At 37.6% G+C, this 22,485-nt stretch overlaps 1 protein-coding gene across 2 annotated transcripts in view; it reads right to left on the bottom strand.

Moving 5' to 3' along the window:
- The window catches only part of LOC102783723 (CUB and sushi domain-containing protein 1-like), a 448,866-nt gene that overhangs the window by 34,759 nt on the left and 391,622 nt on the right, over positions 1-22,485 (bottom strand). For both annotated transcript variants that reach the window (XM_035905239.2, XM_087837652.1), the window contains exons 46-59: positions 21,017-21,162; positions 19,660-19,740; positions 16,839-16,952; positions 14,604-14,720; positions 14,194-14,265; positions 13,143-13,289; positions 9,912-10,100; positions 9,603-9,788; positions 9,057-9,254; positions 6,800-6,973; positions 5,643-5,816; positions 5,189-5,362; positions 3,717-3,905; positions 2,006-2,182 (exon numbers count right to left, since the gene is read on the bottom strand). In XM_035905239.2, the coding sequence (XP_035761132.2) occupies positions 2,006-2,182; positions 3,717-3,905; positions 5,189-5,362; positions 5,643-5,816; positions 6,800-6,973; positions 9,057-9,254; positions 9,603-9,788; positions 9,912-10,100; positions 13,143-13,289; positions 14,194-14,265; positions 14,604-14,720; positions 16,839-16,952; positions 19,660-19,740; positions 21,017-21,162 (2,138 nt within the window). The remainder of the gene's footprint in view (positions 1-2,005; positions 2,183-3,716; positions 3,906-5,188; positions 5,363-5,642; positions 5,817-6,799; positions 6,974-9,056; positions 9,255-9,602; positions 9,789-9,911; positions 10,101-13,142; positions 13,290-14,193; positions 14,266-14,603; positions 14,721-16,838; positions 16,953-19,659; positions 19,741-21,016; positions 21,163-22,485) is intronic.

The raw sequence follows: 22,485 nt of genomic DNA, 5'->3' as shown, positions 1-22,485 counted from the left end.
GTAAAGAGAAACGACAGCCCATCATTACTTTAAGAACTGAAGGTCAGTCATTCCGGAAAATTGCTAAAACTTTGAATGCATCCCTAAGTGCAGGTGCAAAAACCATCAAGCGCTACAATGAAACTGGCTCACGTAAGGACTTAAGGAAAGCAAGACCAAGAGTCACCTCTGCTGCTGAGGATAAATTAACCTGAGTCACCAGCCTCAGAAACTGCAAGTTAACAGCACCTCGGATTAGAGCCCAGATATGGACATTACACTAGTGGAAATCTGTGCTTTGGTCTGATGATTCCAAATTTGAGATCCTTGGTTCCACTCGCTGTGTCTTTGTGTGAGACAGAAAAGGTGATCAGATGGTCTCTACATGCATGGTTCTCACCGTGAAACATAGAGGAGGTGTGATTGTGTGGGGATGCTTTGTTGGTGACACTGTTGGGGATTTATTAAAAACTGAAGACACACTGAACCCTCATGGCTATCACAGCATCCTGCAGCAACACGCCATCCCATCCGGTTTGCGTTTAGTTGGACTATCATTTATTTTTCAACAGGGCTATCTGACCAAGTAGGAGGGTGATGGAGTGCTGCGCTAGATGGCCTGGCCAGCACTCCGTCACCTGACCTTAATCCAATTGAGATGGTTTGGGATGAGATGGACCGCAGAGTTAAGGCAAAAGGGTCAGCAAGTGCTCAGCATCTCCGGGAACTTCTTCAAGACTGTTGGAAAACCATTTCAGGTGACGACCTCATGAAGCTCATGGAGAGAATGCCAAGAGTTTGCAAAGCAGTAATCAAAGCAAAGGGTGGCTATTTTGAAGAATGTAAAATATAAAACATGTTTTGAGATTTACTACATAATTCCATATGTATTTATTTATAGATTTGATGCCTTCAGTGAAAATCTAAAATGTACATAGTCATGAAAATAAAGAAAACCCATTAAATCCCATTAAATGTCCAAACTTGACTGGTAGTGTACATGCAAGCACACTCTAGAAATGATCATATAATGATGGTGACAGTATGTAGTAGCTCCAAAGTCAGCATGAACCTTTTTGTCTTTGAGACCACAGAATAAGGCGTAGTCAACCAAAATTGTTTTTCTCAGAGCTCAGGGTACAGTAAAGATATAGATACAAATAAACAAATACAAAGAACAGTAAGTAATTTTATCAGATTAGATGGTAAATTCTGTGTGTGTGTGTGTGTGTGTGTGTGTGTGTGTGTGTGTGTGTGCAGATAATCTTGTGGTCTTCAGTCCAGGTAGTGCTGGTCTCCAGCAGCTCCTTCGCATACATTACATTCTGCTCGTAAGAGCACTGTCATCATTTGTAGAACCAATGAAGACAAACATCTAAGACTTTCCAAATTTAAATTGTCGAATAATAATCTTATTGTCTGTAATGAGGTCAAATATCTTGGACATCTTATTATAGCTCAAATACCAGAAGAGTTCTTTTTAGAGCATACTGTACATCTCTGCATACTTCATACTTGTGGACAAACTATAGGAAGGTGAGTCTACATAAACCTCATGTAGCCTTACTAATGCCGTGAGCTTATCACTGAAGATACAAAGGTGGCTCAACACCAGCAGGGACTGGTACAATTGTCTCTTTGTGGGAAGGTGATCTGAGTGTATTTTTTCTTTGTTTTTGTTGATGTGTTTTACATGAGTCTGGAATAAAGATTGATTGATTGGTACAAATTGCACACTGTTGTTGTGAGCAGGAGCGCTTGCCATTCTGTAATATTTTATATTAGCAATTGTGTTCTGCAAAGCCTTATTAAAAAGGCATTTCTGGATATAGACTTCCTTGTTGAAAGCCTCAGTGTAGATGTGGTACATTTGCCTTAGGTGTAAAAACAGGCACAGACTTAGCGTGTGCTTTGAGTGTGAATATGTATGACAGCAACAGTGAATCATTCAACTTAGCCCTAATCCTGCACAAAATGTAAATTGTGTCTATTAGACATGCAGGTATATCAACTACTTTGACTTTACCAGTGCAGTAGGGTGGTGCTCCACTCCATGTACCATCTTCCTGACAGTGGCGAGTAGCATTGCCCACAAGCACTCCACCAGGTAGACAAGAGTACTGCAGTACTGAACCATATGTCCAACTGTTGGTCCCAGATACTACTACATTAGGGGGTACACCAGGGTCACCACAGGAAATAGCTACAGAGACAGCAAGAGATTGAAAGAGATAAAGAAGGGTTTAGTGTGTGAGTGTTTGTGTATGTCTCTGAATGTGTGTTTGAGTGTGGATGCGTCCAACTATAGATTACAGATACTATTGCTTCAGGTTGTGCAGCTGGGTCACTGCAGAGACAGCAAACAGGAGAGTGTTTTCAGCAAAAGAGGGGTGGGATTAATGCAAGCCCTTGTTGTTTTTGTGTGTGCGTGCTTGTGTCAAAATACACAAACAGGGACTGCAAAAAGAAAGAAGTGTAGACATTAAATGTAGCATGAGACAGAGGCGCTAGCTGTTCAACCAAGGTGAACTGGAAGACAACCAAGGATGTTTTGGTTGTGTGATATGCACCTTAACCAATACAAGACAACGTATTATGACTTTGCAACTGTACAATAAAACATATGCACATAAATAATTAAACCTGCCTTGCTTACACCACATTGTAGCATACGGGCATGCAAGTAAAGCTTATTGAGTTTAACTGAATTGCCTGAGAGAGGGAGAGAAAACCAATAACTCATCTGAAATTAAATTCACTTCAGCCAGACAACACTGAAAGCATCTCTGCTTTTCTTCTATGTAGAAAACTAGAAAAAAAATCATTCCAAAGCATTTAAGCAACAGACGCCCAATTTTTTTCTTCAGCTTCAGAGAAATCTGTGTTTTACAAAGCACAAGTTTCTGGAGGACACTGATATGGAACTGCTCTCGATTTTCTATTGCTGCCAAATGACTTGTCCTCCGATATCTCTCCTCACCCCCAAATTGTATTACTCCATCCTCTCCTTGCCCCTCTGTCATCACCCCATTCCCCCCAATTTTCCGATAAGACCTTGTTTTGCGATTGCAACGCTCGATGCACAGATGCCAAGTGCTTCACCGGTGTCTGCCCCTTCCTTCCTCGCTGTCTGATTTCTCATCTCTACACCTCCGTTCCTGTGTCTTTATTCTAAGCTTTTGTTCACCTTCTGTTCTCCTCTTCATCTGTGAATCTGCTTCCTTCTCACTATCACTCTCTGGTTTAATCTCTTTGTTTCTATCAGAAATGGTAGCTTTCTAACAAGACCACCTATAGCCTTATGAGACACATTCCAACTTTCTTTTTCTGTAAACACACATGGACACAAATCATACTCAAACCTTTACGACTCTTTCATTCATACCCTTTTCTTTTATGATTACTTTCTTCCCATTTTCTTTCTTGAACCCTCTCGTTTGCTCTCACTCTCTCATCCACTCCTCTTTATCCTACTCTCAAAGGCTCTTCAGGCTATTTCAATCCTCAAATGCCTATTCCAGAAAACAAAAAAGGCCACCTGCTTGTGACTACTTTTTTGAAGGCATGTTCTTATAAAAAAAAAAAAAAATCCCAAAATTCTTCTGTTCACAACAGGAAAGAGATTTTGCTTATAAGGAAATGGCTCTCATTCAGTATCTGCTTCTGTTACAGCTTTATTGTCACTTTTTCAATCGAGCCAAATATTTCCCCGACTACTTTCACTTGTTCACCCATACCTAGGCAACGAGGGATTGGCCGGTCCCACAGTCCATTATGCTGACATGTAAGGAGTGCAGAACCCAAAAGGTAGAAGCCTCGTTTGCAGTGGATTGCTACAGTCACACCATAGCTGAAGACTTCTGGGTAACGAAGGCCGGATTGGCGCACGCCATTCTCCACATGACCGGGGTCAGAACAGTTCACCACTGTACGAGAGAGCAGAAGAGCCATTTAAAAGCATTTACAAAGTTTTTACAATGCAAGCATATATAAAGGTGATGGCTATATATCTTGGGAGCTTTGTGGGGTTGAGTACTGAATACTCAACTACCATTTAACAAAGTTACAATTTCATATCATCCATGCTGCTCTGCTCTGGTCTTCTTTAAACTGCTCTTTTGTCATACCCTGCTCTGGTTTTTGAAGCATTTTGTTCCCTATTCCCTCCTCCTGTCCCTTGTACTTTTTCTCTCTGGGTAGATGCCAGTCCAATAAGAGTGGAGTTTGATTTTCCCCATGTCGCAGGGGAGACTGACATTCACTCAAATTCAAGTCCATGGGGGAGACGCCTATGTGTGTTTGTGTGTGTGTGTGTGTGTGTGTGTGTGTGTGTGTGTGTTTGGCACCCTATGGGAACAAAGAAAGTTTCAGTCTTATAATTGACAGCTGCTGCTGTGAGGTAAAAAGAGGGAGGGAGAGCAGGATAAGACAGAAAATGTGGGGGAGATGGAGAAAGCAAGCAGGCAAGCGAGGATGAATCGCTTCAGTGGGAAACCCATGTGAGCAACTACGTTATATCGATCTGCTCTCATGACTTTGCAAAATGCTTGTGTGTGTGCGTGCTTGAGTATATCATAACTGTTACACTACCAGGGGTCTAGAGAGGTTTGTACTGTAATGACCGTGCATGGGTAGCAGAGGAAAAGAGCATGTCTCTGGACATGTACCCAGCTGTGTTTGTGCACGAATGAATTTATTAGTTTATTTGGAGATACACTGATTGTGTCTGAATTCATCTTGCAGATAAGATTTTGTTGTGTTCTCTCTTTTACTAGCAGCAGACTTGGTTCCAAAAGCAATTTCATTTACATAATGTGGGTAGAAGCAAATTCAGTCAACACATGCTGAACATACCACGGCAATCCACAATTTAAAGGAAAATCTGTTTTTTTACAATACAACCTAGGGATCATTTTTGTCATTGAGGCCTTTTCTTTTATTTGGTTATGATTTTACTCAACAGATGTCGATAGCATCATGTTGGCTGCTCACACAGATTCTATGATTTAAAAGTGAAAAAAAGCTACATAGATAGTGGTAAATAGTTAAATTCTCTATTTCACTTACACAGAGCGTGTGTACATTTACTTTCTTGACAAAAACATAATATAAAACTCTAATCTATAGAGGTGATTTAACAGAATAAAGCCTTACAAGGATGTGCATGTGCATGAGTTGCTAGCTCTGTGTTAATGAATGTGGACGAGACCTTTGCAGACTGGTAAGGGGCTGCTCCACTGTCCGTTAAGTCGGCACTGAGCCCGAGCATTTCCACTTAGGACGTAACCTCTGTTGCAGGTGAAGTTGACCACATCATTGAGATTAAATTCGGTGCCATTGGTCCGCCCATTGGCTGGGTTGCCTGGGTGACCACAAGTTATTGCTGAGAGAGAAAGAGTGGAGAGAAATGTGATGAGAAACTTGAGGTTCGGAATAAGTATTGTGGTTTTCCCTCTTGATATTGTGTGATATTTCCAACTTTTTTTAATGTTGGTGCACAGATATATTCACTGAAAAAAATGTAAACTCTAAAAGAATAAATTGTGTCATGTCTCTGAAGATTTTCTTTATATAACAATATAGGTTTTAGCTTTTCATATTTGACAAAAGCAGCAAACAATCTTTAACTTCAAAGCACGATGTTGTTGGTACTGTGAACTTACGGACACAGACAGGTGTTGTTCCAGACCACCGATGGTCTTGTTGGCAGATTCTGACTGATGTGCCAATTAGGCGATATCCTAACATGCACTGGTATACAACTGTGTCACGGTAACTAGATCCATCCCCGCTAATGTGGCCGTTGACTATAGGATCTGGAGAGTCACAGTGACCAGCTGGGAGAAGCAAAGTGATAGAAATTAATACAGCACAATGAAACGCATCTTTAACTCACTCACACATCACTGAAGCTGGTGTTGTGTGCTGAGCCCTGATTTTAAACACATTTTGGCTCATTGTGCCAGCAGTCACTGTGGACTGCCAAATTATATGTAGGAGCTTAGATGCTTAAACTTTCAAATGTCTGTCTTTGCAAATCACCTTCAAAGACTTTAGTTCTAAACTTGGAGCAATTACAGATCAACAAAAGTCTCTTAAAACAGTCCTTTAAACAATTTTTTTCATGCACTACATCTGCCTGGGGTTACTTAAAGCTTCAGCACATAAAAAGCAAGACTCCTGTGAGCTGAGGTGTAAAGAAATTCTGAATTGTATTTGACACTACTTCATCTGTTAACAGATGTGTTACAAAGTCGATCCCTTTTTCTTGATGTTTGTGTATCTAATGGTAAATGGTAAATAATCCACCCAGTTCTGAATGGTCACTTGGTTATTGCCAAAGGTTAAAAGTTAAAAATAACTAGCCTTTCTAAAATTGTTACAATTATTTCTAATTTTAAGAGATAGCATTATTATTGTCTTTTTAGGTCAGCAAATATCATCTCTATCAATAAATGACAAATACTGTCATATTTTGCCATCAATATTTCAAAAGAATATGAGGGTTGATGTGAAATTTGCAGGTGTAACATGAATATCAACAATGCGCTATCTTATCAAAGTTGTACATATAGGCTCTCCTTGTTCATTACATTGACTTAGGTGATCTATTCCATGGTGTTAGTGAGGTACTAATCAGGTTGGATTTTTCTTATTAATGTAATATGAGATGAGTCAATGCTTTGGTTTTACTTTAACAGCTTGCTACATTTCTTTTCCAATGACTTATATTTTTAATCAAATTGTTCATTTTTGTGCCAAAGGGACTTAGGATAAACTACAACATCTTGAACATCATATCACATTCAATGGACATTACCTAGACACCTGGTCTCTACACCACTCCACAGCCCATTAGCGCCACACTCCCTCACGTGGGATCCCACCAGCGTGTAGCCATGGTTACACATAAAGATTGCAGTTGCTCCGAATGTGGTCAACGTCCCCAGTTTGGTACCAAAAGGTGGGGAAGGAAGTTCCCCGCAGGAGATAACTAAATAATGAAATAAATGTGTCATTACAAAGTAACAAATTACACATTACATAACATCGTGGTGCAAATTATACTTTTCCATCTTTTACAAAATCTGCAAATAAAGTGGTCTGTGTCGTCAAGCCTTCATCATGATTGGTCAGTTAAATGAAGCATTACAAGACTACCATCCTAAATTTAAACATGGTAAATTTTTGTTTTCCAACACAATATCTACCTGAATTTATTTCCTTCAGAAGATTTAAGCTAATTCTGCCTTAATATCCTGGGAGACACAGCTTTAAAGTCACTGGCTAATTTAAACAGACACTTCTGTTACACTACCAAATCCCTTGAAACTGCTGCAATGATAGGTAGGTCAGCTAAAACACTACCTAGAGAAATTAACAAAAATGTATCCAAATAAAGTCTTTAAACCACTGGCTTAATGTAAAATACATTTCAAATTTTAATCATTTTTTTAAACTTCTCCAGTGTACACATTTCACTTTTCCATTGGCATATCATATATTATGCAACAGTATGAAATTCTGTAGCCTACTGGAAAGTTGTCAAAGTCCCAATGTTCTGTCACAGCCTCTCTTTATGAAACAAGCAGCAAAGACGCATTGCATAGTAAGACTGTATTTGTACAGACAGCATTTCACTATCGGCATATACCCCACATTTAGGAAGCACAGACTGCATTCTGTTTGAAAGAGACACAGTCCCTAGACAATGTGCAGTGGTTAATATCCTCAGGCCTTTCGAAACACGTACACCCATGGTAACTAATTTCAAAAAAAGTAGAAGAAATAGATAAAACCTCATGCACAACCACACATAAAGCAGCTCCCTCTCAAATATACCAATGACAGAGGATTATGCACATGCATGCTTGCCCCTCAAAGCAGGTGAAAAGCACAGTAGTTGGTTTTCTTTTAAAACTAAACATGGCAGTTATGCTAGGAAAGTAGCTTTCTTTAATTCTTCCAAGTCTCCCCTCATTTCTTTATATCTTGCTAGGAAAATGGGAAACAGGTGCACTGATTAGAAATCATACCTGAAATACAGAACATATAGCAAAAACATTTATGCCATTTAAAAGGTCTTGAAAGTCAATATTTTGTATGATCACCTTTATCTTCTTAACAGTCTGAAATCTCTTAGGCAAATTTCTTATAATTTCTTTAAATAGTCTTTAGAAATGGTTTTCCAGGCTTGTTGAAGGATAATCAAAGCTCTTTTTTTGAATTTTCACTGCCTTTTGTTCAGTTATCTGTCAAGATGATCTCACACTGCTTCAGTAATTTTGAGGTCAGCTAACCTTTCCTGGCCAAGGTGAACAAAAGCCCATTCCTCTGAAAATGGTCAGATACAAGGGGTGGACTGAAAATGGGAAAAAATAATCAGCCGATTTCAAAAGAAAAACTTTTAAAACTTTCGGAAAGCGTGGATAACTATTGCTCATGGCTGCTTTAAAAAATTACATGAAAGTCAAACTCCTTAGAAGAAAAGATAAAAAAAATGATGGGCAGAATTTTTTAAATGTCTCTTGTTCCAGTTTTATTTTGATAGTCCTTGTCAAGTGTGCGGCCCATTCCCATTCTCTCGTTACTCCCTCGTGTATTTAACCCCAGTTTTCCTTTGCCCTTTGTCGTGTTGTAAGCCGGTCACTGCTGTGTGTTTCCTTCGTGTGCCTGTTTAGATCCTAGCTTCTCAGTTCCAGGGTTTGTTTTCTTGTGGTCCAGCTTACATTCTAGTTTTCCAGAGTTTCAGTCCTTAGTTACTATGTTCAGGGCTTTTGTTTGTTTTTTGTGAGTTTATGTTAAGGTGGACTTCCCAGCAATAAAGCTGCCATTTTCAGTTAACCTCCCGTGTTGTGAGTCCTGCGTTTGGGTCCTACATCCTGCCTGCCACACAGCTGAACCGTGACAGTTTTATGTATGATCTGACTCACGAATAATGTTCAGTATAATTCTACTAGAGGAAATTTAGAAGGTGCACCAAATACTAATTTTATTATCATGCACTTAAGTGAGGGCACCAGCTGATTATGAGCTAAGACAGTCATAATAGTGTCTTTGTGTGTATCAGTACTTACTCTTACAGGTAGCTGGGGCATCTGACCCCTCCCAAGTTCGGTTGGCAAGGCACCGAAGAGTCCGATGCCCCGCACCTAAATAGTACCCAGTTGAGCACTCCAGCATCACCACAGAACCAAACTCTCCCAGCCTACCAGAAATTAGGCGGTAGAGCATGTGACCTGAGAGGACGTCGTCAATGCTGGGGCAGTGGACCGCTGGACAAAAAATTTATGAAATGATACAGTTATATAAAATGTAACTGAACAGCAGGTGACTTTTAATTCTTAATTAAAATCTCTGATAATGTACTATTTGTATAAATAATAATTGTATAAATTAAAATGTATTACTTATTTATAATTCTAAACAAACTCCAAATGAACTAATGATTTAGTGGACAAAAGGTTTTTCTTGAAAAATAAATGATGTGTGAGTCATCTTCTCAAAATGCATCTTGGGCACTGAGAAGAGAGAGGCTCTAGCTTTTACTAGATATGCCAGTGCTTACTTTTTTGTCAACTAATACATTTACCCATCCTTATATTAAAGTTAGAAATACATACGTAGACATCTGGAGACTGACGCAGCATTGCTCCAGCTGCCATCCTCCAAACACATGGCAGTCATCGGAACACCTGGGTCAAGGTGGTAACCATGGTTACACTGATAGGTGACCTGGCTCCCAACAGTATACTGGTAAGCATGGAAGCTGCCGTTTCCCGGTGACGGAGGTATGCCGCATGAGACAGCTACCACATAACAAAAGGAAAAGTGTTGCAGAAGGAATCCTTTACAACTGCAATTTTTTAATCCTTTTTACCTTTGTTCATTATCACTAAGAAGACTGAGAAATAATTGGTTTAAAATTTTACCTTGACAAAAAGGCGGTGGGGTATCCCACTGGAAAAGCCCATTGGAGTCGAGCTTGCAGGTGGCATTGCTTGAGCCCACCAGCCTGTGACCACGATTACAAAAGTACTGAAGTCTGCTACCTGGGCGAAGTTTGGTTCGGTTGACCACACCGCCATTCAGTGGAGGATCATTAATGCTACAGTAAGCAGCTGGAGGCAGAGAAACAAAGAGAGACAATAAAAAAGTGTTCTCAGCGGATAGCTTAAAGTCAAATTGTACAAATAATTTGATTTTCTAAGGTAAAAATAACGAACTGGCGTGACATTTTAAGAGTTTAAGAGAGTCTGAAAACTTGGTGACATTAATTGTAACACTCCAGGCAATCTGAAGAAAACAAAAAGTAAATGCCATCTATTAGTGAACTTAGTGAGCATAATCCCAAAGCAAACAGAATAATCATAAACTAGAAGAAGATATTGCACTTATTCTGAATTTTTCCAAGTAGTGCAGTGTTTTGTCATCTTAGAGCAGAGTGTGAGTGAGGTAGAGCATGAATAACACTCTAAACAGTAGCTAGAACACGGCACTCAAGGGCCGCTTGGCTCTCACTTCTCTGTCTGATGTGGTCACTGCTTCACCTGATCTTGGCTCTCCTCCCTCTTGGCTTCACATTAGTGGAATGACATTCCCACTCTGATCAGGACAACAGAGTCTGTAAATCTTTATTTCCTAGAAGTGTCATATGTCATCTGTTCCCTTTTATTCACCATTTCAGATCTTATCATAGCTATGGTCCTATCATAGCATTTCTCTGTAACATAATCATTATTCATTTAGGGTCCTCCTTTATATCTCAGTGTGTATAATTTCAATAAAGGGACACAGGCTCCATTCGGATAATATTTTATCCCAAGACCAGCACATCAGAGTATCAGTTGTTGTTTATTACTGAAGATCTCTGGAGGTTTTAGTCACAGGAAAATTTACAGGGTACTTCATATGATTTTCCTTTCCTTTTTTCTGTCATAGTTCCCATCAGACAATATAATGTTTGAATTGCGCATATATAAGTAAGCAGTAATAACCAGCATAGTCAGTAGAGGAAGAGTTTTTATCTTCAAACACAGGGTCATGAACCACGGAGAGACAAAAATCTATCTACAAAGTGTCAGTTCTGCTATTATCTATTTTACCAAATAGTCATCAGCTAATGAGATGCCAGTAAACACAGAATGCTACCAAAGGTTGAGCAGATATTCCCGTGGAAGCCCAATAATATTGAGGCTTTGTGGTCAGTATCTTTTTTTGTTGTTCTCTGTTATACTCTGGCATTAAAACAGAGCTTTCTAACAGGTGACCCCATCTTTTACCCTAATCTACAAGCTGACTTTAAATCCAACTCTTGCCCAAGCAAAGAGCTGATATTCCGTAGCTTCACCAAACCTTTAACTGCCTATTATTAGGCCAACTAACACCGATAACCTTACTGTCTTGACAAGTGGGTTTATCTAAATGCCAAGTCCTTCTGAGAAGTCCAGCAATCATCCCTGCTTATTGTATCCAGCTCCATGAGTTTACTCATAACTACAATTTTTTAAACCTGACGAAGGCTGCTCTTGTCCAAGTACAGAGCAGAGACTCCTTGACTTGGTCTTGGTCTATATCAACACTGAAATCTATTCTTACGCCTTCTTATGTGTCTACAATAATTCCATTTGTCTGTCGAATTTTCCAGAGCTTTAGACTTATTTTAACTGCTTCCACCTTGATGTTGTTATTGTGTTTTACTCTAGTGTTTATACCATTCCTCTAACATTAACTGCATTGTATATTGTGACTTTAGCTCCATTTGTAGTAGTTTTAGCTGATGAATACATCACCTTAATTGTTTATTTGAAAAATTGGAATGGCTCTGCTCTCACATGTGCTGTGAAGACATGCTGAGACATATATTATTTATCCTACTACCACTGCTGACAACTTCTTTAAAATTTACTAACTACCATACTTGTTTACAGCCTGAACATAATGCTCCCTTTATGCATTAAGGCAAAAACAACAAAATAGAGAGAGAGCGAGAGAGAAAGATGGGTCAAGAATTTCCAAGTGAATCTTAACAAGTGAAACTATTAAATATATATAAAAGTGATGAGGCTATCCCAGCTTTCAGGATGGTCCGATGATAAATAGATGCCATACAATTAATAAAAATGATGCAGGGTTAATTTCACAGCCAAACAATACACTGGGTCCACAAAGAATAATAAGAAAAAAGCGTAACAGTGATTATTACAGCTTACTCCATCTGCCAACACACATTTATAGTATATACTTCTGAGGATCCTCACAGGTATAATACATTTCCTGCCCCCTAGCCATAAGCATGCCAGCATGTCAAAGAAGAACACATTTCTAAACATATATATTTATGATACAAACTGTACTATAGATATGTTCAGTTTCAATTTAAAGCTCCAGATCATTAATAATGTATAGTAAGTGAAAAATCCCACCCATCATTTTTTTGTTTTCTTTAGAGATGCTGTTGTCGATGCAATAAGACACCACGGGGAAAGACAATTCTGTTACTTAAGGCTGTTTTGCAGATATAAAGATATAAAGACTAAAATATATCACATTTATTTATTTTTCCCTTCAGTACACAGAGCCAGGAAACAGGCCCTGTGACTTACTCCTTCTAAACCCAAATAGGATTAGTGTCACTATAAATTATTTTTTCTATGACTAAGATTGGGGGATTGTCTTTAACGAATTCTTAACAAGTTAAAATGATTAAGTGGTGAACTAGCTTACAACCCAAATCTAAAAAAGCCAACACAACCTCACAGTGTTGGCAAGCCACGATAGATTTAATTCGCTCAATCTGACAAATTAACAAATTAGAGTTACTAATTCTCTTTTGCTCATAAGTAGCATGATGCATTCAAAAATAATGTTTTCTAAATAATCATTGCTCACCCACCTACAACCTTGATGAATTACTTTCATTATTAAGAAAAGCATTAGGGATGGTTATTCACTAAAGGAGAACAGAGCAGCTAGTTTAGTAGTCAAAAACAGTTTTAACACAGGGGGTCGCACATACTTCTAGGTATTGTGTTTAAAAGCAGAATAAGAGGGCAGCCCCTTCCAGAAAACTCACATTGGAAAATGGGCATACATCTAACGCACAAGGATATTCTATTTTAATCAAATAATAATATCAATAATTCAGAAGATACCAGATGTACCTGAGTACCGTATCTTGAATCCTCTCTTGTTGGTTGCGTGGTCAGTGGACCATCGTAGATAGAGTTGGTTTGTCTTTGATGTGAAGTTCAGTTGAGAGGAATGGTTACCACTTAGCGCAACAAGCAGTGGGCTTTGTCCGGAAGATCCTAATGAAACAAGTAATTTAGTTCAGAACCATGTACAACAAGTGATTGATTTTTATAGACGTGCCTGTTTAGACAATACGCTATTTTGTCATTTAAGTATCTGTTGCAAAGAAACGTAGCAATGATAGTAGGAAAATTTTGATAAAGTTAAACTTCTTAGATATGAGTCTCCATGCATATCTCCAGATGAAAAATAGCCTAAAGTGAAGCGGCAATGAAATTTCTTAGATGTGAGGTACACACAATTACCAAGTTCAAGAAGTGACTTGCTACCTCCAGATTACTTGAACAGTGTCTGCGTTTGATTTTGTTTATAAAAGATGCTTTTAAATACTATAGTAGCTGAACAGGATTCTCCAAATAGTCTACTGTTCAGTAATGCTTCAATAGATTAGAAAACAACCCGGTCACTGATGCTTCCTCTGTGATGTCATTAATCTCAGAAATATCACAGGGAGCTTACATTTGTTTGGACCACGCAAGATTAATAGAGAGAGAGAACTTGCGTGCAAATGTGCTCACCCTACTTAGAAATTCCAGTAAAATATGCATTTAAAAATGTGTTTGGGTAGCTTGTTATAATGTTTATTGGTATACAAATTAACATTTTTAGCTGTCACTAGTAAAATTATTCTAATATAGCTTCACAATGTTCTTAATATACACTGCACAAAAAACCCCACAAAATTATACACAGAACACATTATCTACCCTGTACACAAATTTCCTGCTCCATAACCTACTTGGAAGTCCTGTGGGGTAAATTCCTAACACCCCAAATTAGAATTAAGTATTATGTATCTTATTAACTGAACTGTTGGTATTTTGAACAAGAAAACATAAATTAAAGCTGGATCTGAGTATGCGTCCTAAGATGTAACAAATGAAGGAAAGGATTGTTTACCATCGAAAATCTCCAGTTCATCAAACTGCTTCTCGCTGTGGAACATCTCGACATAGATATTGATGGTGTAACCTGAGGTGGGGGTGGGGGTGGGGGGGGGACGACGACACAATCATTTACTGCCAAGTGCAAATGTACTGTAACATGCAGTACAATGCAGACACAGAGGTCTATCAGGTTCAAGAATAAAGCAGATTAAGGTTAAGTAAATAACACACAGCTTGAGTGTCATTTCACTCAAGCTGTGTGTTAAATTTCAAATTTTGTCCTTGCTGTAAAGAGATCAGTCTCTTTGGTTGCATCTAAATGCAGATGGTAAGTATTCTTCAGTCACAAGATTATTCCAACACACATGTGTAACCCCATAGATAAATAGATAGACAGAGAGATAGATAGGATACACACTGTACCTGGAATCATGCGCAGCAACCAGGAGCATGTCTGGCTGTTTGGATAATTGCTAGGAAACCCAGGGCTCAGTATCACACCCGAGGATGAAAACCGTTCCTCATTGGCTGGGCACTGGGCTGAAGGGGTTACCAAAAAGCCAGTTAAAGCAATCAAAAATGTAAAAAGAATTAAGAATAATAAATACAGCCTTGATTCTGGGTTTCCTTAATGGAAGCCCTATGCTTTTTAACATACACAAAAAAGTGGAAATGCATGTAGTATGCAACTAATCTGTAGTGAAAAATGTTTTAGACTTGCTTTAGATGCGTGGTAGTCACGTAACAGTTTAAAATGTCAGCATATGTGAAACCTAACGGCCGCATGCCCACTGATTCATCCTTTAAAAATGGCCCATTTATTAGTCTTGAGCAAAATAACTGCAGAACTCTTTCAATTTTTCTGTATGTTGGTTGTTTCCTTAACAGGATTAAACACAAAAGGAGCGCCAGATCCTCTAAGAGAGATTTTTATTAGAATTCCTGTTATAAGAATACTGCTTTCTTTTCTTTTTTTTATATAGAGGAAAAGGAGTTTCACTTGATGGAGAAAGCCATGTGTTTCTTTAACACTCGGCTATAGAAGGAAAGAAACTCATTTTCTCAAATAATAAAAATCAATATTTTTTTGTGTGTCTCATAGAATTACCAGTTGTCTTAGCAGAACTGAACATGTAACATTTTTTTGAGGAATCTTTACTCACAAAACCAAACATGCCATTTCTTTGCAACAATGAACTACTGTGTTACGGAATTATTATGCCCATTGTTGGAATATATGAGAAACTGGCTAAAATAAAAAGCCACTACATACTTTTTAGCTAATTTTCATTTTCAATGCACAATCCTAAGACTCTTCTAGAGAGACTGACGGCATTAGCGTCAGTGTGGTTCAACTACAGCCTAACCATTAACATTTGAATACTTAAAATTTAAGTAACTTTGCCACAATGCTTCATATCAGTTTGATTTTTTGAAAAGTTTTATTACTGTGAGACTGTGTTTCAATTAGTGATTTCCTGCATTAACCTACATGAAACATGACAACTCTCTGAGAATGATGCTGAGCTTCTTTTATGCAGCTGGGTTATATGTTTTGACTCCAAATGTAATAATTACACAACGATAATTAAAGTTTTGGAGATGTGACTGGAGAAGCAACATGTCTTTTATGGAAGAGATATATTATAGAAGCATAGAGATAGCAAGAGATACTAAGTTGCTCATTCTGATTGTTAACATACTTATACAATGCCAGTGGTTAATATTTCTGCTACTGCTAGCAGTAGTAGTAGTAGTACTAGTAGTACATAAAATAGTGGGATAAATATAAGCAGTAATTAATTTTACACTTAAATAGGACTCATTTTCAAAACCATGACTCATTTTCAAGACTACAAAATAAAGGAAGCCACAACTGCTTTTAAACATCAATATAGGTTTAGTATTCACATGGGGTACCACTTAGAGCAGCTGCAGGATACATCCTGTGGCTGTGGATAGAAATTTGTCAACAAAATTGGGAGCCTAGAAAATATGGGTTGTGGCGTGGGTGTGGTCTCTGGCCAGCTGCAGAGGAGGGGTGACGCAGTGAGCTCCCGGGGCGGCGCAGGGGCGGGGTGAACAGGTGTGCTGGGATCTGACAGTGATTGTGTCTCTTTATATGTTGGCAGTGACAGTCGGCGGGAGAGCGGACGTGACAGCAGAGAGAGAGCGGGAGTGTCTGTGTCCCAGTCAAGAAACCACAGTATTAAATAAAAGTTCTGCTGTCAACATATTCGCCCCAGCGTATGTTTCTTGGGTCCAACGTTACACGGGTGTTGACTAGGCAGGAATGATCTTGCAAAAAGACAGTTGAAGTTGAATAATGGAAAGCCAGGATCTGTCGATTCTGGAGCTTGTGGTGAATTACATGCCAGGATATCTCAGCTTTTGCTGTATTGATTTTGACTTCTTATTTTAATCTGTCCCTTGTCAGTGCATAGTAAATTCTCTTCCATAGGCAAAAAACCCAACAACAATAACGTCTGGTTTGCTTTGTTTTTGACAGTTCCTAAAATGTGCAGAAAGCGAAGAACTACCAACCATTTTAAAAACGTATATTCTGTTTACCATATACATGCTAACCTAAGAGAAACCAACTATACACTGAGGATAATAACATATTAGGATAGATCATTTCTGTAAAATATGCCTTACCTTGACATGTTGGGGGCGGGGTTTCAAAGAGCAAATGAGAGTTGAGTTTACACATAAGCTCTGCCTTTCCAAGCAGCGTGTATCCAGGTAAACAGCGATACTTCACAATATCACCTAAAATTGGAAAATTATATTATATAACATATATATATATATAATTATAAATTCTGTTAATTTATTACACGAGGCAGGCAAAGAAAAGAAAACTTTGACCATAAAATCTCAACTGTTTTTAAGAAACGACATTATTTGTAACCCCAATCTAAAGGATAATAATAAGTACATAAAAGACTATATTAAATACTCTAAACAGACGCAATCGACTACTAATACAGATGACACACTGACTTTCTACAAATCTTTAAATTAATTGCCATGTATCTCCTTGTACATCTCTTCAAAGAAGAGCTTCTTATTTTGTTATTACTAAAATGACTAATGTTGGAAGACTAGTCGAAAATCGCCTTTTCCTGAAATTAGTACATATTTGCATCAAATGAAGAGTGCAGATTTTATGCCCTCCCGTTTCACTGGATTTCAAGAGGAGAGGATCGCTTTACAGAAAATAAGGAGTGAAGAGAGAAGGAACAACAATTTTCACAATCAACAGCCCTCTAAATGGAGTGTAATACATTAAGGCTTGAAAGAGTCTATCTTTATGAACTTTGGGAAAAAACTCTGACATTTTATGATTTGTATTTTTTAAAAAGCGAGCACCAGATTAATGTTGCTTCTTATGCCTTCCAAAGAAAAACAAGAAAGATTTTCCATCTTAAAGTGTTGTAAATCTACCGGGTGATGTAATGCATGCTTCGCACTTCCAGGAGACGTATAGTGCCTCACAGCATAAGACCAATTTAAAACAGAATAAACAAGCACATTATTTTCTTGAGAATGTTCAACAATTCTGGAATTTGGTAGCACATCAATAACAAAGCTAGTGCTCTCTCTAAGGAAATTCACTCTGGCAGGTTTTGTGCATGTAAAATTCACCTGCAGTCAAACAGTCTGAGAGGTTTAATATTTGTGCATATAATTACGCCAAACAAGCCCAAATTGGCTTCACTTGTGGTGGGCTCAGGTTTGGCACTTTTTTCATGTTGCTCTATACGAGGGAGGTATGAAGTATGACTATTATCACTGTTGCGTTTGTCTGCATCCTTTTAGGACTACTGCATTTACCTACAACTTTCAATCTGAAAACAAAAGCTGATAAAAAATAAAGTAAATGTCTTCATCATCCTCCAAATAAAATAATATGCTACCAGTGAATTATTAAAAGGTTAAAAAACTCAACAGATCATTCAAAAATAAAGAAACTTTTCTACATTCATAAAAGCTGGGATGTGAAAATCTGGGTTTTCTGTACAAAAAAAAAATTGTTTCATATTTTGCAAAAAGAGACTGGGTTCTATTTGCCACTGGCAAGGTACATTGATCTGGCTGGCTTTTATGAAATGTGTGATTTTTTTTCTTTTTTCTTTTCTTTTTTAAAATTACAGCCCTGTTGATCTAAAAGGTCACCATGAGCAAGCTGCTTTTCACAAATCACACACACACAAAACAAGGCTGAGAGAAAAGAAAAAACTTGACAAGCAATCATTTATACCAAAATGCATGTTTATGAAAAGTAGTACATGATATGTAGTACATATAACAGGGTCCCACCTAAAACACTATCATTTCTATGAAACATGGGGGAAAAAAGTTTGTTTATTTACAAAGGCCTGGAAAATTGCATATAAAATCAAGAGGCCTTTGTAAATAGCTTTATCCAAACCATGACCAGGTGTTTGCCTAAAAAAGTGACCTCCTTTTGTTACCTGACAGAAATGCCATTTCAGTGCAGATAAATGTCCAGTCAGCAAAGAACATATACACTGGCTAGTCGTTTTGTCTAAGCATGAGGGCAGATTCTTGCCCATGTCCAACAAGGCTTTATGTGTGAGGTATTCTACATTTTACATGACATTTGTGTGGTGGGAATATTCAAGTCTGCAGGTGCTTTGCCTGCTCTGGAACTGGCACTGACAACTCGTGACCAAGGAGAAGTCGGACTCCACTCTTCAAAGATATGCTACACCCTCTGGTTTGCATCTTTGCGGAGATCGACTCATACTACACCACGATGGATCTGAAGGATTGCTGGCTCAGATAAACTTTGTTTCACATTCCCCTGACCTCAACCCTATTGAACAGTTATGGCAAGCATCCCACAAGACGTCCTTTGAACCAGGGGGTATCCAGTGAGACCTTATTTCTAATACACTACATGGCAATTGCAACAGCTTTAAAATATTATGTACAAAATAATTTTCTTTGCAAATGTGTCACTATTATTTTTATAATATTTGCTTCTAAGACACCAATACATAGAGGTACACTGAATGGATTTTATGAACAAGTGCCTCTGTACCACTAATAAAGCAAAAGAAAAAAATACCATGACAGACAAGCATGGGCCTGCTATATTTAGATAATGCATTTGCAAAGTAATGTGGCAGATTAATGAAGTAATCAATCAGCAGAATAATGACCTACTACAAGCCTGATCAGGTAGTTTTTCATTTTGATCTTATGATGTACCACATTAGATAAGGCTGATGATCCTTTTTAATTCTGAAGAATGTAACAAACGATATAATTAAAAAAATCTTGCTAAATTAAGCAAATTTGTCATGCATGAATGCAGGTTCAGCCGACTTGTTATCAATAAAAGAGTTTTGCAGGTTATTCTGTTATAGTTGTTGTGTTTTTTGCAACTTTTAGCCAACATTTTTTCCCCGTATCAAAACCAATGATTATTAATCATGTCTATTACCTATTTGGAAGTCCTCATCTTCATAGATCATCTCTGCATTCTCCACAACAGGGGGAGGAGGGCATTTCTTAAGACGGTACGCTAAAGAGAAGAGATGAAAAAAGGGGTTAACGTACTCACTATTGAGAAGTTGTCTTAAACAAAATTACCTGGTGCAATATTACGAAAATCATGTTATTTTTCTCTTACTGTAGATCACTGCAGGACTTCTCCTTACACTTGCACCCCTGTCTAAAAATTAGACCTTGCCTATAAAAGGTAATAGGTAAGAAAACCTTATAATTTACCAGTATATGTTTAGTTTCTGTCAGCAAGATTACCAAGCTCAATTTCAAAAAGCTTGGCAGAGCATTAAAGCTCCATGTAAGGGAATTCTAATTTGGATGCATATCTAGATCACTTTCTTAAAAACCCTGGAATAGAGCATATGGCGAAAAGAAATATAAACAATTAGCCCGACTCTCAAATCTTCATAATCCAGAGCTCCAGAAGACTCAAAACATATTTGGATCAATTTTTTTTTACTTTTGCCTTTGTACTCTACCACTGTGGATTTTACATTGAACAATCAAGATGTCAATGACTTGCAGATGTTCAGCTTTAATTTGGGTTAAGTAAAGTACCACGAGCCACAACTTATTTTACAGTCAAATTACCTGTAATGCTATAAAATAACTGCCCTTATAACTGCCTGGATAGGACTTGTTTTTATAAACACCCCTGACAAAATAAAGATAGTGTATGAATAAGATAGTGTATGAATATATTTTTTCCTTAGAACAAACTCTTAGATTTAGTTATAGGGTATTTGACTTTAAAATAAGTGTACTTTGTTGCTCAGAGGCTGGTCACATTTCACCAAAATGAAACTAGGGTTTCAAATGTCTTCCATATGTCTATCAATTTTTTAATCTACTATTCCAACTAGGGTCAAAGGGGACTATTCCATCAGATAATGGCTGAGAGGCAGGGTTCACCATGCACAGGTCACTCATTAATCATGGCTAGCAAACTGACAGAAAACCATTTATGCTCATATGCATACCTACAGTCAATTTAGAATCACCCATTGCCTAACATGCATATCTTTCAACTGTTGGAGGAAAAGAAGAACCCACAGTTATGCCTTTGTTGAAGTAAAACATAACATGAGATAGTAAACTAACACTATTTAAAAAAATAATAATAATAATAGTAAGAAGTAATAGAAACTAAAAAGAGTCAAATAAAGATGGCTCGGTACTTGTTTAATCTTGAAAGGCCTATGACTTCATGTTACGAAGCTATTCACTGTTAATTCTAAGACTACAACAAAATGTAGATAACATGTAGAAATAAGCCATTTGCTTTAAATTACCATGGAAGTTCAGAATGAAGAAGCCTCCAGTTGAAAAGTCTGAATGAAAGCGAATCAGGACCTTCGGGCTAGTACTGTAGGCTGTCTCTAGTGCGGTGTTACCACTGAAAACTCCCAGCTGAGGACTGGACGTATCTGGGCCGTCCCTAAATAGAAAGAGAGCAACAGTTGATGGGAAAGCTCAAGACATGGATACATTAAAAACTATTGACCGGCAAGAAGAGGAACCAAGTGTCACATTGCACATGCTGAAAGGTAACACAGTTTGAACTATGGTGAATTTGTTTCACTCCTTGTATTAATGATTCTTAATATAGCGCATGTGAAGTTCATATTCTATTCAAAATGCAAAATTTGTTGTTACAAAATCACATTTTTAGATGATTAGTAGTAGTAGGTAGTTTAGTTGTTTGTTTTGTATTTGGCTGCTAGAGCACTGACATGTCTGCAAAAATTGATCCACACCTCATCTCAATATATATTTTTGTAAATGTAGGATTACCTACAAAAGTACATTTGCTGATTCCCATTGAAGAAAATACATTTTAGTGATGAACTTTTTAAAGGGCTACATCCAGTCAATATAAAAAAAATGTGTAGTATGTCAACACTGAGTACATGTTTCTGCTGCATCTCCAAAGAAGGGCAAGGACTTAAAATCACTTTCAAACTGTTATGAATTGCTAGTTGTAGAGTGATTTCCTTCTGCTGACTGCATTTAAACAAATGAAACAAAAAACAGAATTTGGTAATAACATAAAACATATGTGTCTGGAATGTCCACATTAGTCTACTAAAGTGGCTGCAAGAATATTTTTTTCTTCTTTTCTTTGTTTTTATCGCTCATTTCAAACAAGTTCGTTGAACAAAACCCACAGATTAAAGGCTTAACTTCACTCATTAAATATTGAATGTTGTTGAAAGGTTACATTTTCTAACACTCCTAAATGCCCAGTTTTAGGTTTTTAATGAACATGCCATTGGATTAAACAAGGGTTTTAAAATTTTAATTCATGAAGAGTGCCTGGGATCTCTTGGCTCCTCAATAATTCAAGGTCTTCTGAAGGTGTTGGAGCTCATTTGGAAGATCAAAATGTGCTATATGGGTCATTTGAATTAAAACTGTTAGAATTTCTAGACTCTATTTTTACTCACTGAAAAACACACAAACCCAATAGCGATACCTTTCTTAGCCCAAAAGACATTTTCTCTCCTATTTATTAACACATGGATGTATTTCAGAGCTCTATTTATAATTTATAATTGAAAAAGGGCAAAAAGTCTGAAACTGTAGAAAATTTTTTTTGCTAGTTACATTTAATTTAGTGACTTAAAAGAAAACCATACATCTATAAAAGTAATTTAATAAAGCTAGTAATGCAAAGTCAAATACTTATGAGAAAACCAACAAGACCTCTCCTGTGAAGAAGACCAAAAACCCCACTTGGTGTAACAACATGGTCGGGAAC

Source organism: Neolamprologus brichardi, chromosome 1 (assembly GCF_056152115.1).
Source record: "Neolamprologus brichardi isolate AB-2024 chromosome 1, ASM5615211v1, whole genome shotgun sequence".
NCBI classification, from domain to species: Eukaryota; Metazoa; Chordata; class Actinopteri; order Cichliformes; family Cichlidae; genus Neolamprologus; species Neolamprologus brichardi.
Note: the sequence above shows the minus strand (reverse complement) of the source record. Positions and strands in the feature narration are given on the sequence as shown.